Source organism: Micromys minutus (genome assembly GCF_963924665.1).
Source record: "Micromys minutus genome assembly, chromosome: 2".
Taxonomy (NCBI): domain Eukaryota; kingdom Metazoa; phylum Chordata; class Mammalia; order Rodentia; family Muridae; genus Micromys; species Micromys minutus.
In genome coordinates, this window is record NC_137971.1 from 94,530,716 (window position 1) to 94,551,335 (window position 20,620).

The following is a 20,620-nucleotide window of genomic DNA, read 5'->3' on the forward strand; positions in this document are numbered from 1 at the left end:
TGATGAAGCCCTTTCCGGCCGCGTTTTCAGAAGCCCTGGGGTCGTGATTGCTAGGGCGGATCTTCGGTTTGTTCAGAAGCCGCAGTGGTCGAGAATGAGCGGAACCCTGGGAAAGGTAACGCAGATTCCACGCACTTAGGGCGCTGAGGAAAGCGGAAGGGAAAGCAGAGTTGGAAGGTGTTTGCGTGCACACGTTCAGGCCTAGGACTCTGCAAACAGGCCTTTCCCAGCAGTCCCTGCGGCGCCTCACTGCCAATTCTTCCCTCCGCCCAGGGCGAGCTTTCCATTCTCGTGCCACACCCCCTTCACTTGTCACTCTCGCTGCCCAGTGCCTGGGAAAAGGAGAGCGTCCCCCCCCCCCCGCCATCCCCCTTCCTCCTCCACACACACACACACACACACACACACACACACACACACACACACACACACACACACACACACACACACACGCTCTTACATTGTTTGACCTTGGGCAGGTCATTTAAGTTTTACATTTAATCATCTTTTAGAATCCTCACCTGAAGTATTGAAATGTGAATGAAGTTACTAGGTAATAAGAGGAATACAATAATGATAAACTACACTTTTGCTTACAAAGTCTTATTTAAGAGCATATCATAAAACAGGGTGAACTAACCATCTCGTTGTTGTTACTCTTGGCTTCCAAAGTATTATTTAAGAGACTGGCAGGTCCAGATGAGCCTTCTTTCCTTTTATGCGAAGAGGTCTCACCATGTAGCCCATACTGCTCATGACTCACAGTCTCCTGCATCAGTTCTCCCAGTGCTTGGATTACAAGCATGCATCACTACCCCAAGCCAAACTACCATTCTTAAATCTGGTCCTTATTTTTCTCTTCCCTTACCAAATTTAACAGATCTCAGTTGGGCTTTTCTAGTTGTGTCATGTTGCTTAGTTGTTGGTTGTCCTATTCTCTTTGTATTGGGATTTTATTTCAGGCATTAATTATAGAGACTTTATCTCCATAATATATGTATGAATCAATATGGTCATTGCCAGTTATGGATGTGGGGCTACCCTTGAATGTCTCTAGATTTGAGTTTCTTACTCCATCCTTTACTGGTTTTCCTTAGCCAATCTGTGTTAACAGGTCTATTGATAATAGAAAGAAATCAACTTCACCATTCCATTCTATTCTCTGGTTCTATTTCTCTTCTTTCCAAGGAAGGGAGAGAGGATCAGTATTCAAGGAATATAATTCACAATAGTGCAGAAGAATCCATGGAAACCTAGCATTAAGGCCATCATCTAACAAAGCCAGGCAGTGGGATAGTGTCTTTAATCATAGAACGTGGGAGGTAGAGGTAGGAAGACCAGGAGTTCAAGGACAGCCTTGATTACCGATTGAGTTTGAAGCCAACCTAAGTTACATGAAACTCGACCTCAAAAAGTAAAAGAAAAAGGAAAACAAGCTCAAAAGCACACTAGAGGATACCGTAAATAGGGATGGGTGTTTAGTAAGGGGTGAAGGATGGTGCTGATGGGAATGTTGGCATTGGATAGTCATCTGGTTAGTTTTATTTGCTCTTCTCACATCATTAGACAATTCTAGCTGACAGAATGGATGTGGAAATTCAAATGTCGGTGGTTATAAAATCTGTCTTCCTAATGATTTGAGAGTCCATACAGTCGTGGTAGAAGTGCTGCCAAAGGAAACACTAGAAACAAAATCAGCTTTTGAGAGAATTTAGAAAAAAGACTTGAAAGCATTGATTGTTGTATTCAAATACTTGAGGTGTTAGCTGTATGTGTACTGGCTGAGGGCAGTGAGGAGGACATGAAGCTTCTGGGGACCTTTTGGTACCTCTTCAGCTCTTCCTTCTCTTTTGAATTAGACTACTTGTTTCCTTTTATTGAGATAGTATCTCACCTTTTGCAAGGCTGAACTTTTAGGTTCCAGTGATTCTACCCCTGCCCCTCAAGTAGCTCAGTCTACAGGTATTTGTCATTTCATCCAGTTCAGTTTGAACTTTCTGATGCATGAATCCAAACGAGGATTGGTTTTCTCAGGGATTTTTTATGAAAGTGCAGTGGTTAGAAACACTTGCAACTCTACTAGCCACAAGATAGCAACTCCATGTAACTTCAGCTGCAGGGCACCCCAAGCTCTCTTCTGGCTTTCATGGAAACTGCATTCATGTGGCACACACATCAATAAAAATAAAAAAATAAATAAATCTTAAAGGAAAGAAAGAAATACCCTTTATTAGAACTGGAATTTGTGTTTCAGGGTATCATTTAGCCCAGGAAAGAGCGTAAGAGCCATCATGTAATGCTAGACCTTGCTTTGCGTCAAGAGGGTATGCTAGAGGAAAGAGCCCTAATTGTGGGGTCTTCTAGAACACTTGCTGTCTGTCAACATTAGACTTGTCCTTTTTGAGACAGAATCTCACTATGTAGCACTGGCTAGCCTAGAACTTTCTTCATCAGCAGACCCCTTTGATAAATGTCTATCTCTAAAAATATTTGTATTATTATTCATAACAGCAAAATTACAGTTATGAAGTAGCAACAAAATCATTTTGTGGTTGGGGGTCACCACCACATAGGAAACTAGGGTCACAGAATTAGATGGTTGAGAACCACTGCCCTGGGCTGGAAAGATGGCTAAGCCATTAAAGGCTAGCTCACAACCAAAAATAAAAGAAAACCACTGCTCTACATAGACCAGGCTGGCATGGAACTCACAGAGATTCACCTGCCTCTGCTTCCCAAGTGCTGGATTAACGGTGAGTGCCACCACTGCCCAGCTTCAGTAACTCCTTGAAGCCAGCCCGGCTTAAGTTTTGACAGGTAGTCATGGCAGAATGGAAAACATGGACATTCGACATGGTCAGACCTGGATTTTCACCTGTTGCTAAACCTATAACATTAGTCAGTTGATGTAAACTTATATTTTATTCCATAAAATAGAGGCAGTTACTTTAAAAAAAATACCCAAATATTAATTTTGTGTGTGTTTGTGTGTGGCCATATGCATGTCATGTCATACATGTGGAGGTCAGAAAGCAAGTTGCAGTAATCAGTTCTCTCCTGTCATATAGGTCCTAGAGATTGAACTTCCGTTGTCAGGTTCAGCTGCAATTATCTTTACCTAATTAGTCATCTCAACAGCCTGAGGCAGATGTCCTAATAGGGACGCTGTCAAAGAGTTGGAGTAAAGATAAGAAAGTGTGGAGTGCTTGGCACAGAAGAAACACTCAATCAATGGCCCTTGAGTAGTAATACACAAGCTTATTCTTACATTTTCATAACACCTCCCACCTTTAATAGCATGTGAGAGGCAGAAGCAGGTGGATCTCTGTGAGTTCAAGGCCAGCCTGGTCTGTAGAGTGAGTTTTAGGTCAGGTCACCCAAGGCTATGTAGAGGGACCATCTCTCAAAAAAACTAAAACAGACCTAAAACAGCTCTCATTTGCTCTCCTTGGGCCTGGACCACTGCTTTCACAACCCAACCCAGACTCTCATTTGAAGGCATTCACACACTGTAATAGATTTTTTCCTGTGGCTGTTTCTTTGGTAACTATGCACTTCTTTCTTGGCTGCTGGTTCCAGAGCTCACAGGACAAGTATTTTTGTAACCCACTGCCGCAGCTGTGTCCTGATTCATTCATTCAGTGGTGTTATTGCCCTCCTCTTCTGTTTGCAGAGCCAGAGCTGTTCATCTGCTGATTGTGCTGGGCAGGGAAAGGGGGTGGATATCTGTGGATTCAGTCTCAAAATAGATTACTTTTGTTCTGATAAATAATGCCAGGCATTGCAGGAAAAAGAAAGCACATTTCCCAGAGCTGAGGAGTTCGCATCACAATTTGAATGTCTTCCAGAAAGTTGTCAACTATTTAAGTCTGACTTTTAGATAATTAAATCCTTAACTATTCTATAGACTCGGGATTCTGAACAGTTGAATAAAGAGAAAGCAATCGCATCTAGATCTTTCTTTTGACCAAGTGCCTCCTCTATTTGAAGTGACCCATTTGAAATGTGTTCTGTTCTCTCTGATTTCTGTTCTGTTTGTCATGTGACTGGATCTTTGGCCATGAGGGAGTTTTGCATTATCTGCTGTAACTTTGAGGTGTGTGGCCAGTGATAGGGGAGCCAACTCGAGCTCTCCAAAAGCTCTTAGTGCCATACTCTGGCCAGTATTAGGGTGAGCAAATTATATACACACTTCGTACAGTTAAAAAAACTTTAACTTATTTATTCACGAGTGTTCTGTCTGCATTTCTGTATGTGCACCACATGTGTGCTTGGCTTCCTATTAAGGTCAGAAGAAGGCATTAGATCCCCTGGAATAGGAGTACATGGGTGCTGGGAATCAAATCTGGGTTTTTTTTCAAGAGCAACAAGTGCTCTTAACCACTGAGCATCTCTCCAGCCCCTTACATAGTCTTTGATAGTAGAGTGGAATGTAATTGTACTTTAAAGACATCATACCTTTGCCCTTTGTTCTTTCTCTTGACATCTTTTTAATCTTTATGTTCTTTGAGAGACTTCCTAAATGTGATCTTTTCCCCCAAAATTATAAAACTTTATTTATTTATTATTTGTATGTGTGTGATGTATATGAGTACAGGTGTGCACATGCCTGCATGTGCAGGTGGAGATCAGAAGACAATTTTCAGAGTTAGTTTGCTCCTTCCGAGATCAGGTTTGCCTGACCAGCACTTTTACCTACTGTGTCACTTCTTTGTCTCCTCTGGTGATGTCTGGTTATGATGTACTATTAAGTACCCTTTCTTCATATGGGCAGGAGGTGTAGAATAGTGGAGAAATTATGGACTTTAGAGCCAGAAAAAACCCCAAATCCTATGCTAGCTTTGGGGAGTTACTATGTGACTTTAGGTAGATTTAGCTTTGGTTTTCTACACTATAAATTAGGGTTAGTAATGCTCTACATTGTGATTTAGACACAGGACGGGCATTTGGTGAACTAGGTATGGATGATTAATAAATGGCTGCAAGAATGACCATTTATTAATTTTCTTCTAAATTTTTTCCCAAGCAAAACTTGATAGTGCTTACTGTACCCAAGAGAATCGCTCAGCATTGAGGTCATTGGATGGTGTTAAGGGTTTCAGTGACTCTCTTGAGGTAGGAAGTAAACCTTCTGTATAACAGGGCCTTTTGAGCATTTGTCTCAGGAGGTGGATCCTGATCTTGAACAGGTCTTCAGGAAAGTCTGTAACCTGCAAAAGCTCAGGACTTCAGCCCTCTTCCCAGGATGTCCTGCCAGGCACACTTGCTGTTAATGACACATATTTTTACTTCACCATCTAACGCTGTGGTATCTTTTACTTGTTTAATATAAGCTTATCATTCTTTCAGACCTGGAACAAACCTGTATTCCTTAGCGGTCATCCCCATTCCACTCCAGCAACAGTTAACCTCCTTGCCTACGCTGTAGATTTTTTTTTTTTTTTTGAGACAGGATTTCTCTATGTAGCTCTGGCTGTCCTGTAATAGCTCTGTAGACCAGGCTGACCTCAAATTCAAGAGACCTGCCTGCCTCTGCCTCCCAAGTGCTAGGATAACCTCCTTGCCTACGCTGTAGATTTTTTTTTTTTTTTTTTTTTTTTTTTTTTTTTTTTGAGACAGGATTTCTCTATGTAGCTCTGGCTGTCCTGTAATAGCTCTGTAGACCAGGCTGACCTCAAATTCAAGAGACCTGCCTGCCTCAGCCTCCCAAGTGCTAGGAATAAAGTCCTGGAACACCACCACCTCCAGCTCATTCTGGATATTTCATAGAAAGTCATACAGTATTCAGTCCTTTGTGACTGGCTTGTGGTTGATATAATAGAATGCTTTTAAAGTTCATCGTGTTTGTTACATTTTGTTTTATGTTCCTTTTAATATACAACACAGTATTTGGCAGTCAGAAAGCTTTTTATAAAAGAAACTTTGTGGGCTGGCAGGCAAGGTGCACAAGGACCTAAATTTGTTTTATAGCAACATAACAAGAAAGGAAGGAAGAAAGGAGGGAAGATTACTGTTTTAGAATAGCTTTAGATTTACAGAAAGTGACAATAGCACAAGGAGCTCACTTTTTCTGTTCTTACTATTAACATTTTAGGGCCGGTGAGATGGCTCAGCAGGTAAAAGTACTTGCCACCAAGCCTGACAACCTGAGTAATTTTTGGGACTCATGTGGTAGAAATAGAGAACCAATTTCCTTAAGTTGTCTTCAGATAGAGAACTAGTTTTCTCAAATTGTCCTCTGATCTCCACATGTACTTTCCTATCTTAAATAAGTTCATGGGGAAATTATACTAGTAACTTGCATGATTAATAAACCCATATTGATAGACTATTATTAACAAAAGCCCATACTTTATTCAGGTTTCTTTTGTTTTTATCTTTTTTAAAAAGATTTATTTATTTGTTTATTTATTTATTTAATGTATGTGAGTACACTGTTGATTTCTTCAGACATACCAGAAGAGGGTATCAGATCTCATTACAGATGATTGTGAGCCACCATGTTGTTGCTGGGATTTGAACTCAAGACCCCTGGAAGAGCAGTCAGTGCTCTTAACCACTAAGCCATCTCTCTAGCCCTGTTTTTATCTAATTTCTTTTTCTGTCCCAGGATCTATCTGAATATTACATTCCATTTAGTAATCATATACCCTTAGGCTAGGACATGTATTCTTTGACTGGGACAGCTTCTCAGATATTTGATGTTTTACATAATAAGCTTTATATATATATATATATCAAAAGACTTGAAATTGTTTCTCATGATGAGCAGAAATTTCTGTGTGTTATGGGATCTTAGGGACAGACATTTAGAGTCTGTTACCTAGTTTATAAAAAGAACTTCTGTATGACACATTTTTCCTTGTTGAGACAGGCGGGTGCTGGCAGGCAAGAGTGAGGTGAAGACTCCGGCTGCCTCTCATTAGTGTCCTTTCTCACCCACACGAATCCCATTGTTACTCTTGCTGTTGAGAGAGTCAGAGCCATAAGAGAGGCACAGCCTTCGGAGTGACAATCTTCTTAATCTCTTATTAGCTGTAACTTTCAAAAATACAACCTCTCTGATCTTTAGTGTTGTAAGACCCCAAGGTCTTAGCTCAGGAGCGCGACCCACAGAACACAGCTAGACGATAGACCGCTGTAATAACGAGATTTTTATTCCATGCACATGGGGTCCCTCATCCTCGCAGGGAGAGTCAACCCGAACTCAAAAAGCATACATCTTTTATATTTTTTTGTGAGGGGGGTGAACTACTATTTTACCATTGGTCAGCAGTATGATTTTCAGGAAGAGGAGAGGAAGGGGGAGGAAAGGGGGAGAAACTTTGGCAGTAAGGTTGTCGACAATTTGCATTCTTGGAATTCAGTACAGGGAGGGGTAGGGGAGCTGTTCCCAAAGCAGTCATTTTTGTTTTGTCTTAACTCAGCTTGGTCAGTATAGCTTGACCTGTCCACTAAAACTTTGTTTTTTGTTTTTTTTTTTTTTTACATCATTAGTTGCTAAAAATTATCTTACAATGTGTGAGAATTAAAGAATATTTAGGAAAGCCTCGTTAGAAAAAAATATATCACATTGGTAAAGGGAAGCAGGAGTAAAATTGTAGGAGAGGGTAAGACCCCTTTGGTATTCTTTGGATTGTATACTATGGTTTTCTCTCTTGAGATGAGGCATGCAGTGAGAATTCTGAAATTTAGGTTTCTTTAAAATATGCAGAAATATTATGAGAATGTGTTTTTGTTTTAATTCCAGGTGTGGGGATATGAGGCTGCTTTGAAGCAGCCGACTATGACTTTCCTCATGCCCTGGCAGGGGTGTGGTTTTGCCAGCTGCAGATAGTTTCTGCAATTGTGTGATGTTTGGAATTTGGGGAACTTTTCAGAGAGTATGTAAATGATAGAATTCCAGTAGGTGGGGTGGGTGATTGTGTGTGGATGTATGTGTGTGTGGGGGGGGTTGTTTGCAATTTGTTAGAAGTCATGCTCAAAAAAAAGGAACAAGAAGAAAGATACTAGATTCACAGACCTCTCTCTATCTCTTTCCCCTCTCCTTTATCTCCTATCTAGTGATAGAAGAGTGAAGAGAAGCTGGGGGTGGGGGGGAATAAAGGGTGGGAAAAAGAAGAACCCATAGAGTTGCAAAGACCAGCTACAAGCAAAGAAGAAACAGATTAGATTCAAGAGTCTCTCTCTCTCTCTCTCCTCTCTCTCTCCTATCTAGTGATAAGGGGTGAAAGCAGGGGGATAAAGGGAGGGAAAAAGAAGAGCTGACAAAGTAGCCAAGTCCAGCTACAGGGGTGCTTGGAGTTCTCAGCGGTGAGGGTCCTCACCTGACTGTCTTCTTGCAGGTGCTTGGCCTGTGGACCAGTACTGTTTCTAAGCAAGGCTTTTCCCTCCTAAGGTAAGGATTTTAGTGACAAGCACAGCTAACAGTAAATTCATAGCTGACATGATGATGTTGCTTTCTTTTTGTCCACTGTGTGCCTACAAAGTATCTCAGATTTTAGTTCCTGCCACATTGCTCCTTCCCATTCTCAGAAAAAGGTGGTTTTGTTCATCCTTTGCTCAGACCTTGGAGTTACCTTGATACTGTTGTTACAGAGCCAAGGCATTTCTTACCTCCAGTTTTCAGTCTCATGCCTTCTGTTTTGCTAAGCCCTGGGGAATCAGCTCCTCATCTTCTCTCCATGTTTACTTCTTCCTCCTTCATACTGAAAGTAGAGGGATTCTTTCAAACTGTATTCAATTACGCTGTTACTCTGCTCAAATTTCTCAAATGGTAAGCTATCTATATTAGCTCAGATAAGGACTGGCTTACAGTTTGAGTGTGCAGACCATCATGGTGGAGAAGGAATGGCCTCTGGAACAGGAGTCACACTGTAAGCACAGAGAGCAGGAAGAAGAAAGCTAGTGCTTGGCTCGATTTGCCTTTTTATTCAACCTGGGATCCCTTCTCATGGGACAGTGCTACCTGAATTCAAGGTCAGTCTTTCTTGGTCAGTTGAACTTCTCTGGGAACACCCTGATAGACATACCAGAGGTGTGTCCTAGGTAGTTGTAAATCCCGGGAGGTTGGTAATGAAGACTATTACACCATCTTACTCAAAATGAGTTCTATAATCCTTATCATGGCCTACAACATGTAATAACTGAAGTCTCAAGAGCTTGAAATCTGGGGCTAGAGAGATGCTCAGCAGTTAAGACCTGGGCTCAGTTCTCATCACCCACATGGCGGCTCACACTGTCTTATAACCCCAGTTCCGAGGGAACTGACAGCCCCACACAGATGGACATGCAGGCAAAAGACAATGCACATTTTAAAAAGAGAGAGAGGGGAAATCGATTGCCTTAAAGTGACATAGAGTGTGTAAATTAGAATTAGGTTTCAAACCCAGGTGGTTTTTTGTTTGTTTTGTTTTATTGACTCACATTTATTGAAGCCTTTCTCTCTCTATTCCCTTTCCATTTCAATATATTTCAGTCATTATCTACCATTGATAAACACCCGCAATGATACCAAGTCACTTTACATTTTAACTCCAACCTTCACAAAATATTATAGAACTTACAAATGCCATCACTTTTCAGAATGGGAAACCGACTCTTAAGATAGCGTTTCAGTCCCATGAGATGGCCTATTATTGCCTGCATTTTAAAGATGAAATAACTGAGTTACAGTGACATCAAATACCTTGCCTAATGTCACAGTTAGAAATAGTTCAGTCAGCATTCCATCACAGATTTGCTTTCCTCAAGTCTGTACCACAGTTTAGTTTCAAAGCTTCTCAGAATGCAGAAACTAGAATGTTCCAGTTCCCTGGTCAGCTGGACTGGAGCCATCTGATCCTCCTGCTCCTCTGCTGCCCTTGTCTTCCCCCCACTGGAGCCTATGCCAGAACTGCAAGGCGTAATATCTCTTCAGTCTCTCCTCTTCCCATCTCATCTCTTACTTGCTGCCAAGTTTTTAAAACACAGACTTGATCATTTCGCTCCTGTGCTTAAAATCTTCCAGGTGTGTTAATTTGCCTGCACAGGTAAAAACAACCAGTGCAGCTCACGGGAGTTTCATGACCTGGCTCTGGATCACCTCTCCAGCCTTAATTTTTCTCTCTGTCCTCTTATCTCCTACTTAAGTTCTGCTCATATCCTGTTGTTTACTGTTTTCCAAACCTTTTCATACTTCTGCCTGAGTTCTTGTAGTGCTAAGTAATCCCTTCCTCTCCTGTTTGCTCCTTTCCTTCCTTTTTTGAATCTTGCAGTATTAGAGGGTCAAACCCAAAACATTGGACATGCTAGGCAACCCTTCTAGCTACACCCCAGCCCATAGCCACATTTGTCTGTCTGTCTGTCTATTTATAAACAACCTTTGCCTCAAGTTTATTTGTAAAAGCAGCATGGGGCACTGACCATCTGCAAGCAGTGTGTAGGTGTGTCAGAGCAGCCCATCTGTCTTCACACTGTCAGATGGAAGCCCTTTTTTTCTGGGGCCCTGACAAGAGCCTGGACACCTTTGGCAGCCTGAGCTGGAACTGAAGCCTGGGCCTTAGCTGGAGGTATGACTGACTCTTCAGCATCTTGGGCTTGACCACCTTGGGCTTCAATGGCCTCTGCACTTGTGTTCATTGCCTGTGCACTGTCTGCCTGCATCTTCTTCAGGCGTTTCTTGCTGGGTGCTTCCTGGAAAAGTGCATGTTCCTCAGGAACATGGGGTTGTCCTCCTTAAGAGAATCATATCTTTAAAACTGGGTTTCTTGATGCCATTTTTGTGCCATTTTTTAGATTGGTTGTGATTGTGTGGTTCTTAGAATAGGCCATGACTGCACAGAACTTTTGGCTCCCAAAGCACCTGGGACTGGAAGAGAAAGAACTTTAAAAAATCACACATATGAATAGTTTGCCTGCATGTATATATGTGTACCACGTGCATGGCTTTTGTCCAGGGAGGCCAGAAAAGGGCATTGAATTCCCTGCAACTGGAATTTCAGACAGTTAGGAGCTGCTGTATGGGTGCTAGGAACTGAACCTGGATCCTTTGTAAGAGCAGCAAATGTTAGCCTCTGAGGTATCTCTTCATCCCTTAGCTTTAGACTTGGTTTAAATAGTTTCATTTCCCTATTTCTAGCTCCCTTCTTGAAGAGATCACAGTTCCTGTGACTCCTGTAAGTGTTTCTGTTCTGGATCAGTGCTATCCCGTGGCTCTTTTGTTTGTTTACATTTACCATCATCATCCAGACCTCATAAGAGATACTGTACTTAGTTTGCATCCTCAGGACCACTTTATCTGGTATGTAGTAGGTGCTTAATAATGTTTGTGGAAACTGAGAGTAAGGAAGTATCTACTGTTAGTATATCCTACTATAAAAACATAAAGGCTATAGTAATTTTGCAAATAAATGTGAATATCTAATTATATTCAACATACTTTCTCTTTTTAGATTCAGAACTTTGGGAGAGAATCCCGTTTATTCTGCAGGTAAGTAGTTATTTCTTGGTATGGTCTACTTTCTCTAAATGATCTCTCTCTAATGATTCTGTCTAAAATGCTGAATCAGTGTTTTAGGAGGGTGGCAGAGGCCAGGTCCTTCCCTACATAAGCTAGAACTGTAGATGAGAACATGAGGTGGGTAGGACAAGAGCCCTGTAATGAGTGTGTATTTAAGCTCTACCATTGCCTTCTTGGGTGATTAATTACTTGCATATTATTTTGAGATGAGTCTTACTTGTCGAGGTTAGACTTAAAGTTAGAGATTCTCCTGCCTCTGGCTTACAGATATTAGGATTAAAGGCATACTCCTGGGCTGACACTTATTCCATGACCTTTGACTACCTCTCTGGAGCTTAGTTTCCTCAATTACAAAACAAGGATTACTAAAAATTGTAAGGAGGTATTTGAAAATTCAATGAGATAAAACAGTTGAAAGACAGCTAGCTTCTCTGGTTAATATAACACTGCTACTGTCTCAAACCTGTTTTTCAAATTCACGTTCTATTCAATTTCATTAACTCAGTTACTTTTAGTCAGTATTAACTCACTCGACTTGTTTGCATTATCTACCATGACAGAATTCAGAGCTGTTTGCTGGGGTCTCTCCAACACGGCTGGCAGAATAATGACCCATGTGAAGCAAAAGTCTGTCTAAACAGGTCTCAGTAGCAGGTGTTGCTTCAAACCTCTAGGGCCTCACACTGGGCAGCTTCTTTTAGGTATATTTATTTACAGTACAATTTAGGGGAAAATATCTGGTTTAGTAACAGTCCCATGAGCACATGGAGGCATTGTTTCATCAAACTCTTCTCTAAGGCCATGTCACTTCCTTCATGAAGATGGGTTCTAAAGATAAGGTATACATGTTGTCTTAATGGCCTAGGGGAGGATCTGCTGTGGTCTCGGTCAGACAGGTAACACAGAGGCCATCTGAGCTGTCACTACCTCTGGTTTTGTTTGTGTGAGCTTGGTATGGCCTGGCCATACAGATAGAACATGGGTTGCCTAGGCTACTAGCCATTTCCAGTCCCAGCTTCTGGGCAGAAAACAAGTTATATATCTTCTCCTTTGTAGAGACAATGTTTAACATTCCTGGTTTCCCTAGTGCTGTCTGTGAGCTGTTAGTCATGTAAACAACAAGTACCAGAGATAAAGGAATAAGGAACAAATATGGACTCAGGGTGTACAAGATAGTATGTTAGAGGCTTTCCATGTGGTAATCATTAGAATGGTTGCAGGAGTGGATAGGCACTTTGATACTGGACCCCAAAGCCAGGTATCCCTAAATACCAGCTGTGTGTGTGTGTGTGTGTGTGTGTGTGTGTGTGTGTGTATGAGCATATGTGTGTGAGTGTGTGTGTGTGTATTTGTCAGGTATGCATGCCAAAATTTGATGTTAGCTGTTTTCCTCAGTTTGTATACACTTTTGAGACAGTATCTCTCATTTAACCTGATTTCAGCTAGATTGACAAGTCCCTGGGATCCTCCTGTCTCCACCTACCCCTCCCCGATGCAGGGATTACTGGGATGTGCTGTGGTGCTTAATGTTTATGTGGACACTAGGCACCTGAACTCAGGCCCTCAAGCTGACAAGACACACTTTATTGATAGAACTCTTGCCCCAATACCATTATGTCTTAGGGCTAGAGAGATGGTTAAGAATGGGGGAAGGCTTGTGGGAGGGGTGACCAGGAGGGAGGTAGTGAATAGGATATAAAGCAAATAAGTTTAAAAAAGGAAAAAGGATGTATACTTCTCTTGCAGAGGGCCTGAGTTTAGTACTGTAACTCACCATTGCATCTCTGTGGCCCAACATTATCTTTAAGACGTTTGAGACTAGGGGACTGGAGAAATAGCTCCAAGGTTAAGAGCACTGGCTGTCCTTCTAAAGTATTTAGTTCAATTCCCAGCAACCACATGGCAGCTCACAACCATCTATAATAATATCTGGTGCCCTCTGAGCACAGCATATACAAAAGGTAGAAAGAATATGGAATGTTTAAGTCTAGGAAGCATTGAAGGGAGAACAAAAAGGACAGAACAAAGTAGGCAGCTGCCCGGAACAAATCATTGCAGACTGCTTTGTTAGAATATTTAGGGAGCCATTTTTGCTTTGTTTTTTAAAATATACATGGAACATATATTGTTTGCCAGGTGCTAGATTTTTCTCTGTCCTTGAGGGACTCGGGTGTATTGAATGGAGAGAATATTCTGTAATTAGGTTCTTGGTCACTGCTGTTCACTTTCATCCTCTTTCTCTACCTGCATGGCTCTGCTGAAAATGCTTCTTCCAGCTTCTAAAGAGAAATAATTACAACACAGTTGTTTACTCTTCTTCTAGATTGACAGGTTTGGTTCCCTGTGAGTAAACCGGAATTCTGAAGGGGAGTTGTGGGTGGCACAGACACTGGAAGGAGAGAAGTAGTCAGTATGGGTTTGTAACTTACAGCATGTGGCAGCTAGAAGATCTTCCATTTGTCAGTGAAGGGTGGCCTTTCCTCCCAGGAAGCTGGAATGTTACTGAGATGGCAGGAAATTCAGCTTTAATGATACAAAGTAGAGGAAAGAAGCCAGTTGAATTTACTGAGAATAAGAGGCTTTCAAATTTACACATTTTACAACAAAAACAACTGGCTAATTAAACAGCTTAACCACTGACAATTTGACCCAAACCTTTCATTTAAGGGGGAAATGGTTAATTTAACAGTAGTTTGAACCAGCTTTTTAATTACCAGCAGCTCTAATTATAGGAATTGCCCCAAACTGAATTTAAGAGTGTCTCCTTGCCAAGGAATCCTGCAGATGAGAGACTCGGGCAAACATTTGCAGCCCTTGCAACTTGGGCTGTATCATCATCTCAAAGATCAGCTTCCTTTCTGTTTTTTGAAGTCACCGATAGATGATTGTGTGCTTAAGCATGGTGATTGACATCTGGGTTTTTAATACACACATAATGTTTTATTTTGCAGTGTAGGCAGGTATGAGAGAGCACTAACTGTGTAGCTGAACTCTTGATCTTTGTGTGCTTATGGGTGCAGAGGAATGCCAAGATGAGGGGTACAGCCCCACCAGGCACCAGAGATGCACATAGCAACTACAAGGTGTAGACTGGCAAATGGGTCCTTCAGAATAGGAGAGGGGATAAGGTAACTGAGCCTGGGCTATAAAGACAAGGACCTTAAACTGCTTAGCTAGGAAACCTCATCTCTGGGTTGTGAAAAGCCACCAAACATTGAGAAACTCAGTAAAAATGTTTTTCTGTCTCATTCAGTGCTGACTGTAGTATCTGGTCAATAGTGAATACTTTCAAAATTTTGCATGTATGAAATAATGAAATAAATGGTTGAATTAATGGAAAAGCAAAATGACTAGAAATCTCGTTTTAGAAGGACTATTCCGTGTCTGTAGAGGGTGGAGTAAAGAGAGGGTATAGAAAGACCAGGGACAGCAGCAGCTCACCTTCCCATCACCTACTGCTCCGTCTGCACTCCTCCCCACTCCTTCCACACAGCACCAAAGTGATCTTTTAAAAACATGACGAGGGGGTGGAGCAATGGGTCAGAAGTTAAGAGTGCTTGCTGCTCTTGCAGAGGACCTGGGTTCAGTTTCCAGCAACCATATGTTGGTTCACAGTTCCAGGGGAATCCGATGCCGCCTTCTGCCCTCTGCAGATACTGCATGCATGTGATCCACATAAAATAAGTAAAATTATACACTCATACACATAAAAAAAATAAATAAAATCCTTTAAAACATAGCATAAATATATTTTTTTGCTTATTTCTGTTCATGATGAGATCTGAACTCTTAGCAAGGACCAGTTTTGTTAGTTTGCCCTCCCCCCAACTCACTGTAAAGCCTTTGGTGGTCTCTCTCACTCTTACAGCACTCTCAGGCTTGCATGGGCTCCACGTCAGGTCCTGTATGCTGTTCCCTCAACTATAGCACTCATCTTTCTTGTTACCACTCTAATAAACCCTGAAGTCTGTTATTATGTTTAGTATGTCTAATATATTATCATACAAACTCAAGTATTATGACCTAGTGATTATTAGCACAACTTACACAGATAGGCCCAAGTGTAAGTGTTAACTCTATCTCATGCTCATAGGATAACTTGATCATTTCACCAAACTTTGAGGGTTACCTGTATTAGTTCATTTTTGTAAGGCACCCGGCCTGTCATGGTGGGGAGTGCATGGTGGCAGGAACAAGAGGCATCTGGTCACGTTGTTCCACAGTAGGAAGCAGAGAAATCGAGGCTGGTGCTCCGCCAGCTTTCCCTGTTTTGTGAAGTGCCCTCTCCCAGGCTGTGGAATGGTACCACCCACATTAGGGTCTTAAAAAAATCCCTCACACACATGCTCAGTAGCTAGTCTTTTGGTGAAGTTGACAGTTAATTGACAGTTAATACTAACCACTACACTGCCATTTTATTTTTATTTTTGAATAAAAATAACAATGACTAAAAGAGAATATAGAGAAGCCAACATAAACATACCTGTGTATAGTTTGTGTGTATTGAAAGCAAGATAAGTCGTCCTCCTAAGCCCACTGCACTATGCATGCGTAGAGAGCCTCCCCTTTTTGTTAGTAATGGCATATGTACCCCAAATCTGTACCTAGATTTGGGGCGGGGGAGGTATTTACTTAAACTATATATTGACTATTGTGCTGTAAACAGAAATGAATCACATTATTTCTTGTTTATTGGTGGTAGTTGGGCTCAGACTCTAGACAAGCGGTGAGCTACAGAGCTGCACACAGTACTGCATGATTTTTAAGAGTTTATTGACTGCCAGGTGGTGACAGTACACACTTTTAATTCCAGCACTTGGGAGGCAGAGGCAAGGGGATCTCTGTGTGTTCAGAGCCAGCCTGGTTTACAGAACAAGTTCTAGGACAGCCAGGGCAACACAGAGAAATTGTGTCTCAAAAAAACTAAAAAAAAAAAAAAAAAAAAAAAAAAAAAAAAAAAAAAAAAAAAAGTATGACCCTTTTCTGTGGTGGCTGTTTTTGCTGCCTGCTTCCTTCTCTCCATAGTTCCCATCAGAAAACCTCACGAGGGCTGGGCATGGTGGCTCATACCTATAATCTCAGCACAGGCAAGCTTGAACTTCATGGTGAGTTCCAGCCTGGTCTACAGAGTGAGACCCTGTCTTAAAAATGTATATATTCATTCGTTTGTTTTGTTTTGTTTTCAAGATAAAGTTTTTCTGTGTAGCCCTGGCTGTCCTGGAACTCACTGTGTAGATCAGGCTGGCCTTGAACTCAGATCCTCTTGCTTCTGCCTCCCAAGTGCTGGGGATAAAAATGTGTTACCAACATGGCCCTGCTAAAAAGAAAATTTTATTAATTTATGGTCTGTGTTGTGTGTGCACATATAGAAAATTTATAGAGGACAGAAGGCAGCTTTCAAGAGTGGTTTTCTCCTACCACATGGGTCCGACAGTTGAGACTCAGGTCATCAGACTTGGCAGCAGCACCCTTATCAGCTGAGCCATTGCACTGGTCCTCAAAAGCAAATAAATAAAGAAACAACAACAAAAATACCCAACCAAACCAAGAAACAAAAAATGTCAAAATAATGTGGCTTGTTGAGGAACGAGATGAAAGGAGGACCTCATTAAAATATACTTTGTCTCCCTGGCCACCATTGACTTTTTTTCAGAAAAGAATTTCCCAAAGAAGGATGGGTGATGGGGGCTGATGGGTCGTATCCTGAAGATACATCAAGAGCTAAAAGGAGAGAACAAAGGGGAAACTGTGAACCACCACGAACTACCTTCACACATATGATCTGTTGGCCTTGGCTTGCTCTCTTGTAGGTGGTATTCTGAGGACCAGCCGGCAATACAAGACGAAGCCCACTCACGGCATTGGAAGATACAAACACTTGGTGAAAGTGCTAGAGGTAAGAGGCGAGGCAAGTCCTGTGTGAAAGGAGCACGTTGAGGGCCACAAAGATGCTCGCAGTAGAGCTGTAAAGGGCTCGATCATCTCTGCTTTTTTAGCTTAGAGTCATACAGACTGGAGTTGGTCCTGCCAGCTTCTGATCTTGCTCCTGGGCCAGATGATTACACTAAACCCCCAATTTCCCAGTTTTTATTATTTATGATACTTCTGAAGATAAAGGTCTTCTTAGTACTTGTTCAGCATGGATCTCAGAGTGGAAATCATAAATTAGCATCAGTTGAGAGGCATAGAGACTTCTGAGTAGGTAATAGCATGTACTGTTCTAAGATTTGTAGAGCAGGCTATCCTCATACTCAGAGACCTGCCTGCCTCTGCCTCCTAAGAGCTAGGATTAAAGGTGTGTGCGGCCATAGCCCTGCTGCATGAACTACACTTGCAGAGAGCCCAGGTTTGATTCCCCAAACCCATATCAGATGGCTCATAACAGCCTGTTACTCCAGCTCAAGGGGATACAATGCTTGTGGTCTCTGTGGGTATGTGAACATACCCACGGACACAGACATGCAATTAAAAACAAAATATAAATAAATAAAAATTTAAATCAATATTAGTTGAATGAATCATGTGTGGTACGTAGGAGATGGATTGATATTTTCAGCCTCATAACTAGTTTTAGAGTATTTGCAGATGTAAATATGTTTGTGGCCCCTGGGTCTTTGTGAGCGATAATGGGGAAGCATTACCAAACATCATTCATTCATTTCATCTGTTTCTGTGGCCCCAGTGCTTGATAGCTTCTGTGGGTGGTTAAATTTCCCTGCATGTGAAGAGGCTTTCCTTTGGCTTTGAGTCTTGAGTCTGTGGCTTCCTATAAACACTACAGTAGAGAAGATTGTGTTGGTCTAGTTCGGAATCTCCAACAGCTTCCACTTCTGTGGTCTCTTAACTCTCTCCTACAACTATGTACTGCCATTGCCTCTCTCTCTAAAGCAGAGTTCCAAGCACTATATTTGGACCTTGCGGCTCTTAAATCCACCATCAAAGATTCCATAAGATGAACATTCATGCTTGAGACCTCTGTCAGGCAGGCTCCCCACAGGAAACATGCTCAGGTCGGTTCTGTCGTGTTTAAGCTTTGTAAACAAAGGTAAGTCAGCCTCATCTGTTTAGGTCAGATAGACACTGAAATTACTTATGTGTAAAAAGATTTTTATACGAGACTTGGAATTAGAAGCCCAAGACACCATGCCCAGCTGAGTGTATAGCTTTTATCTATAGTGTCCCCTGGTGGTATGGCTCAAGCCTATGGCCTTCTCTATGGGGGACAGGTCTGCTATGCTAAGGTGCATACCCAGCCCTCATAGCAGTTGTCAGCCTCTCCATAAGGCTGTGAGAATTTAGCTCCGAATAGCTCAACAATCTTTCAATTCAGGTAGCATGAATCTTTATAATGTTAATGAACAGAAGCCTTTTATTTAATATGCCTGTTGATGCCTTGCCTATTTAAAATTGGTAGGAAAACAATTTCTTAATGGCTTCTCTTGCCTCACAGGTCCCACAACTTCCTATATTGTGCCTCTTGCTTTTTATGCCTGTTTCAAGGCCTCTCCTGAGTCCTCCCTTCCTCACTTAAAAAAAAAAAAAATCTCAACTTTTTTTTTAAACTTACAATCCTCCTGCTGTAGGCTTCCTGGGGCTGGGATCACAGCCACGCACCACTACCCCTGGCTCTCTTCAGTCTTTTAACTGGGACAGAAATGAATTGTCCTCTGAGAAGCCTTCTTGGGTCTCCTGCATAGAGTTATTTGTTCTTCGGTGAGCTGCCATAGTTCCTTGTGTTCCTTGTGTCCTAGGACTTACTGTCTGTGACCGTCTGTTTTGATGGCTTCCTCCTCTTCTAGATTGCAAGATACCTGAGAGCAGAGGACATGTGTCTCTTTTCTTTGTGTCCTCAGTGTCCAGTATAGGACCTGGCACCATGCGGGAACAATATAAAATACTGATCCAACTGAGTTGAAATGTCGTTACCTGAGCTGTTCTAAGGGGTGGGAGGGTTCTGTAAAGCCGAGGTAGCAGAAGAATCCATGCCTGCAAGCAGCTTGCTTCAGGCCCCCTTAGTGGTGTGGAGGGAGTAGTGCTCCCCTTGATCAGGGCGGTAGGCTAGCACCGTGGTACTGGGTGGTGTTCTTCAGGACAGCACAATGAAAGCTTTCATCTACAGCTTACAGAGGCTCTCAGTCACTCCTCACCCCTCTGGGACCTGGCCTAGATAATTGTGTGGTCTCCTTGAAACCTCTGGGTAAGAAAACAAACAACAACAAAACCAATAAGTAGCCAGGTTCCCATTTTTCCCATACCAGGTGTCTTTCTCATTCTCTTGGAGTTTGATGTTCCCAAGGAGATGCTAGTCAGTTCTCAGACTCATGCTCAGAGTGCCTTTGCCTCTATTCTGCTGATATTTTCCCTTTTTAAGGGAGGGTTGTTTGTCTTTTTTTGTTTGTTTGTTTGTTTGTTTGTTTGAGACCAGGTCTCACTGAGGCCCTGACTGGCCTGCAACTCAGAGATCCACATGCCTCCTCTGCTTCCTGAATGCTGGGATTGAGGGAATGGGCCTGTGACTTTGGAAAGGAAGGAGCATCCAGTTATCTCTCCTTGCTGGTGCTGCTTGACCTCTTTCTTGCATGGCCTAATTTGTAACTCTTCACTTGGTTCTCATCCCTAAAATCATGAGCCCTTGTCCCTGAGGAGGTAATGAGGGAAGGGATAGAGTGAAGCTTTAGGGCAAGTTTGTGGGGGCAGGGACAACCTGCTCTGCCCTTTCCTCTCCGTGAATTTATATCCTTCCTGTTTTCTCCATGATTCTCATCCTGCGTGACCCAGCTTGACTCACGACAGCGAGAGATGATTTCCAGGGTGTGACTCTGGACTTCTTTGTAAGCCTCATGTTTCTCCAGATGCCTTGCATCCTTCTGTTGAATTTTAAATGCTTCGGGTTTTTTTTGTTTTGTTTTGTTTTTGTTTTTTTTTGTTTTGTTTTGTTTTTTTGAGTGAAGGTTGAGATTGGCAGGTTAAAAGTAATAATAGTCTAGCTGTTGGGAGACCCCATCTAGTTATTAACAGTTGGTCAAAATTACAAGCAGCAGCACAAACCACCAAGGTCAAGTTCTCATGAAGCCAAAACCTTATTAAACCACCAGGTTTCATGGACTTTTATACTCAGCC

The 20,620-nt window shown here is 42.0% G+C and overlaps 1 protein-coding gene across 1 annotated transcript in view; it reads left to right on the forward strand.

The window, feature by feature from the left end:
* MRPL48 (mitochondrial ribosomal protein L48) overlaps positions 1-20,620 on the forward strand; it is a 40,996-nt gene continuing 20,376 nt past the window's right edge. Inside the window, exons 1-4 of the mRNA XM_080911003.1 lie at positions 1-115; positions 8,346-8,398; positions 11,433-11,470; positions 17,311-17,396. Coding sequence (XP_080767129.1) covers positions 95-115; positions 8,346-8,398; positions 11,433-11,470; positions 17,311-17,396 — 198 coding nt within the window. The 5' untranslated portion in view covers positions 1-94. The remainder of the gene's footprint in view (positions 116-8,345; positions 8,399-11,432; positions 11,471-17,310; positions 17,397-20,620) is intronic.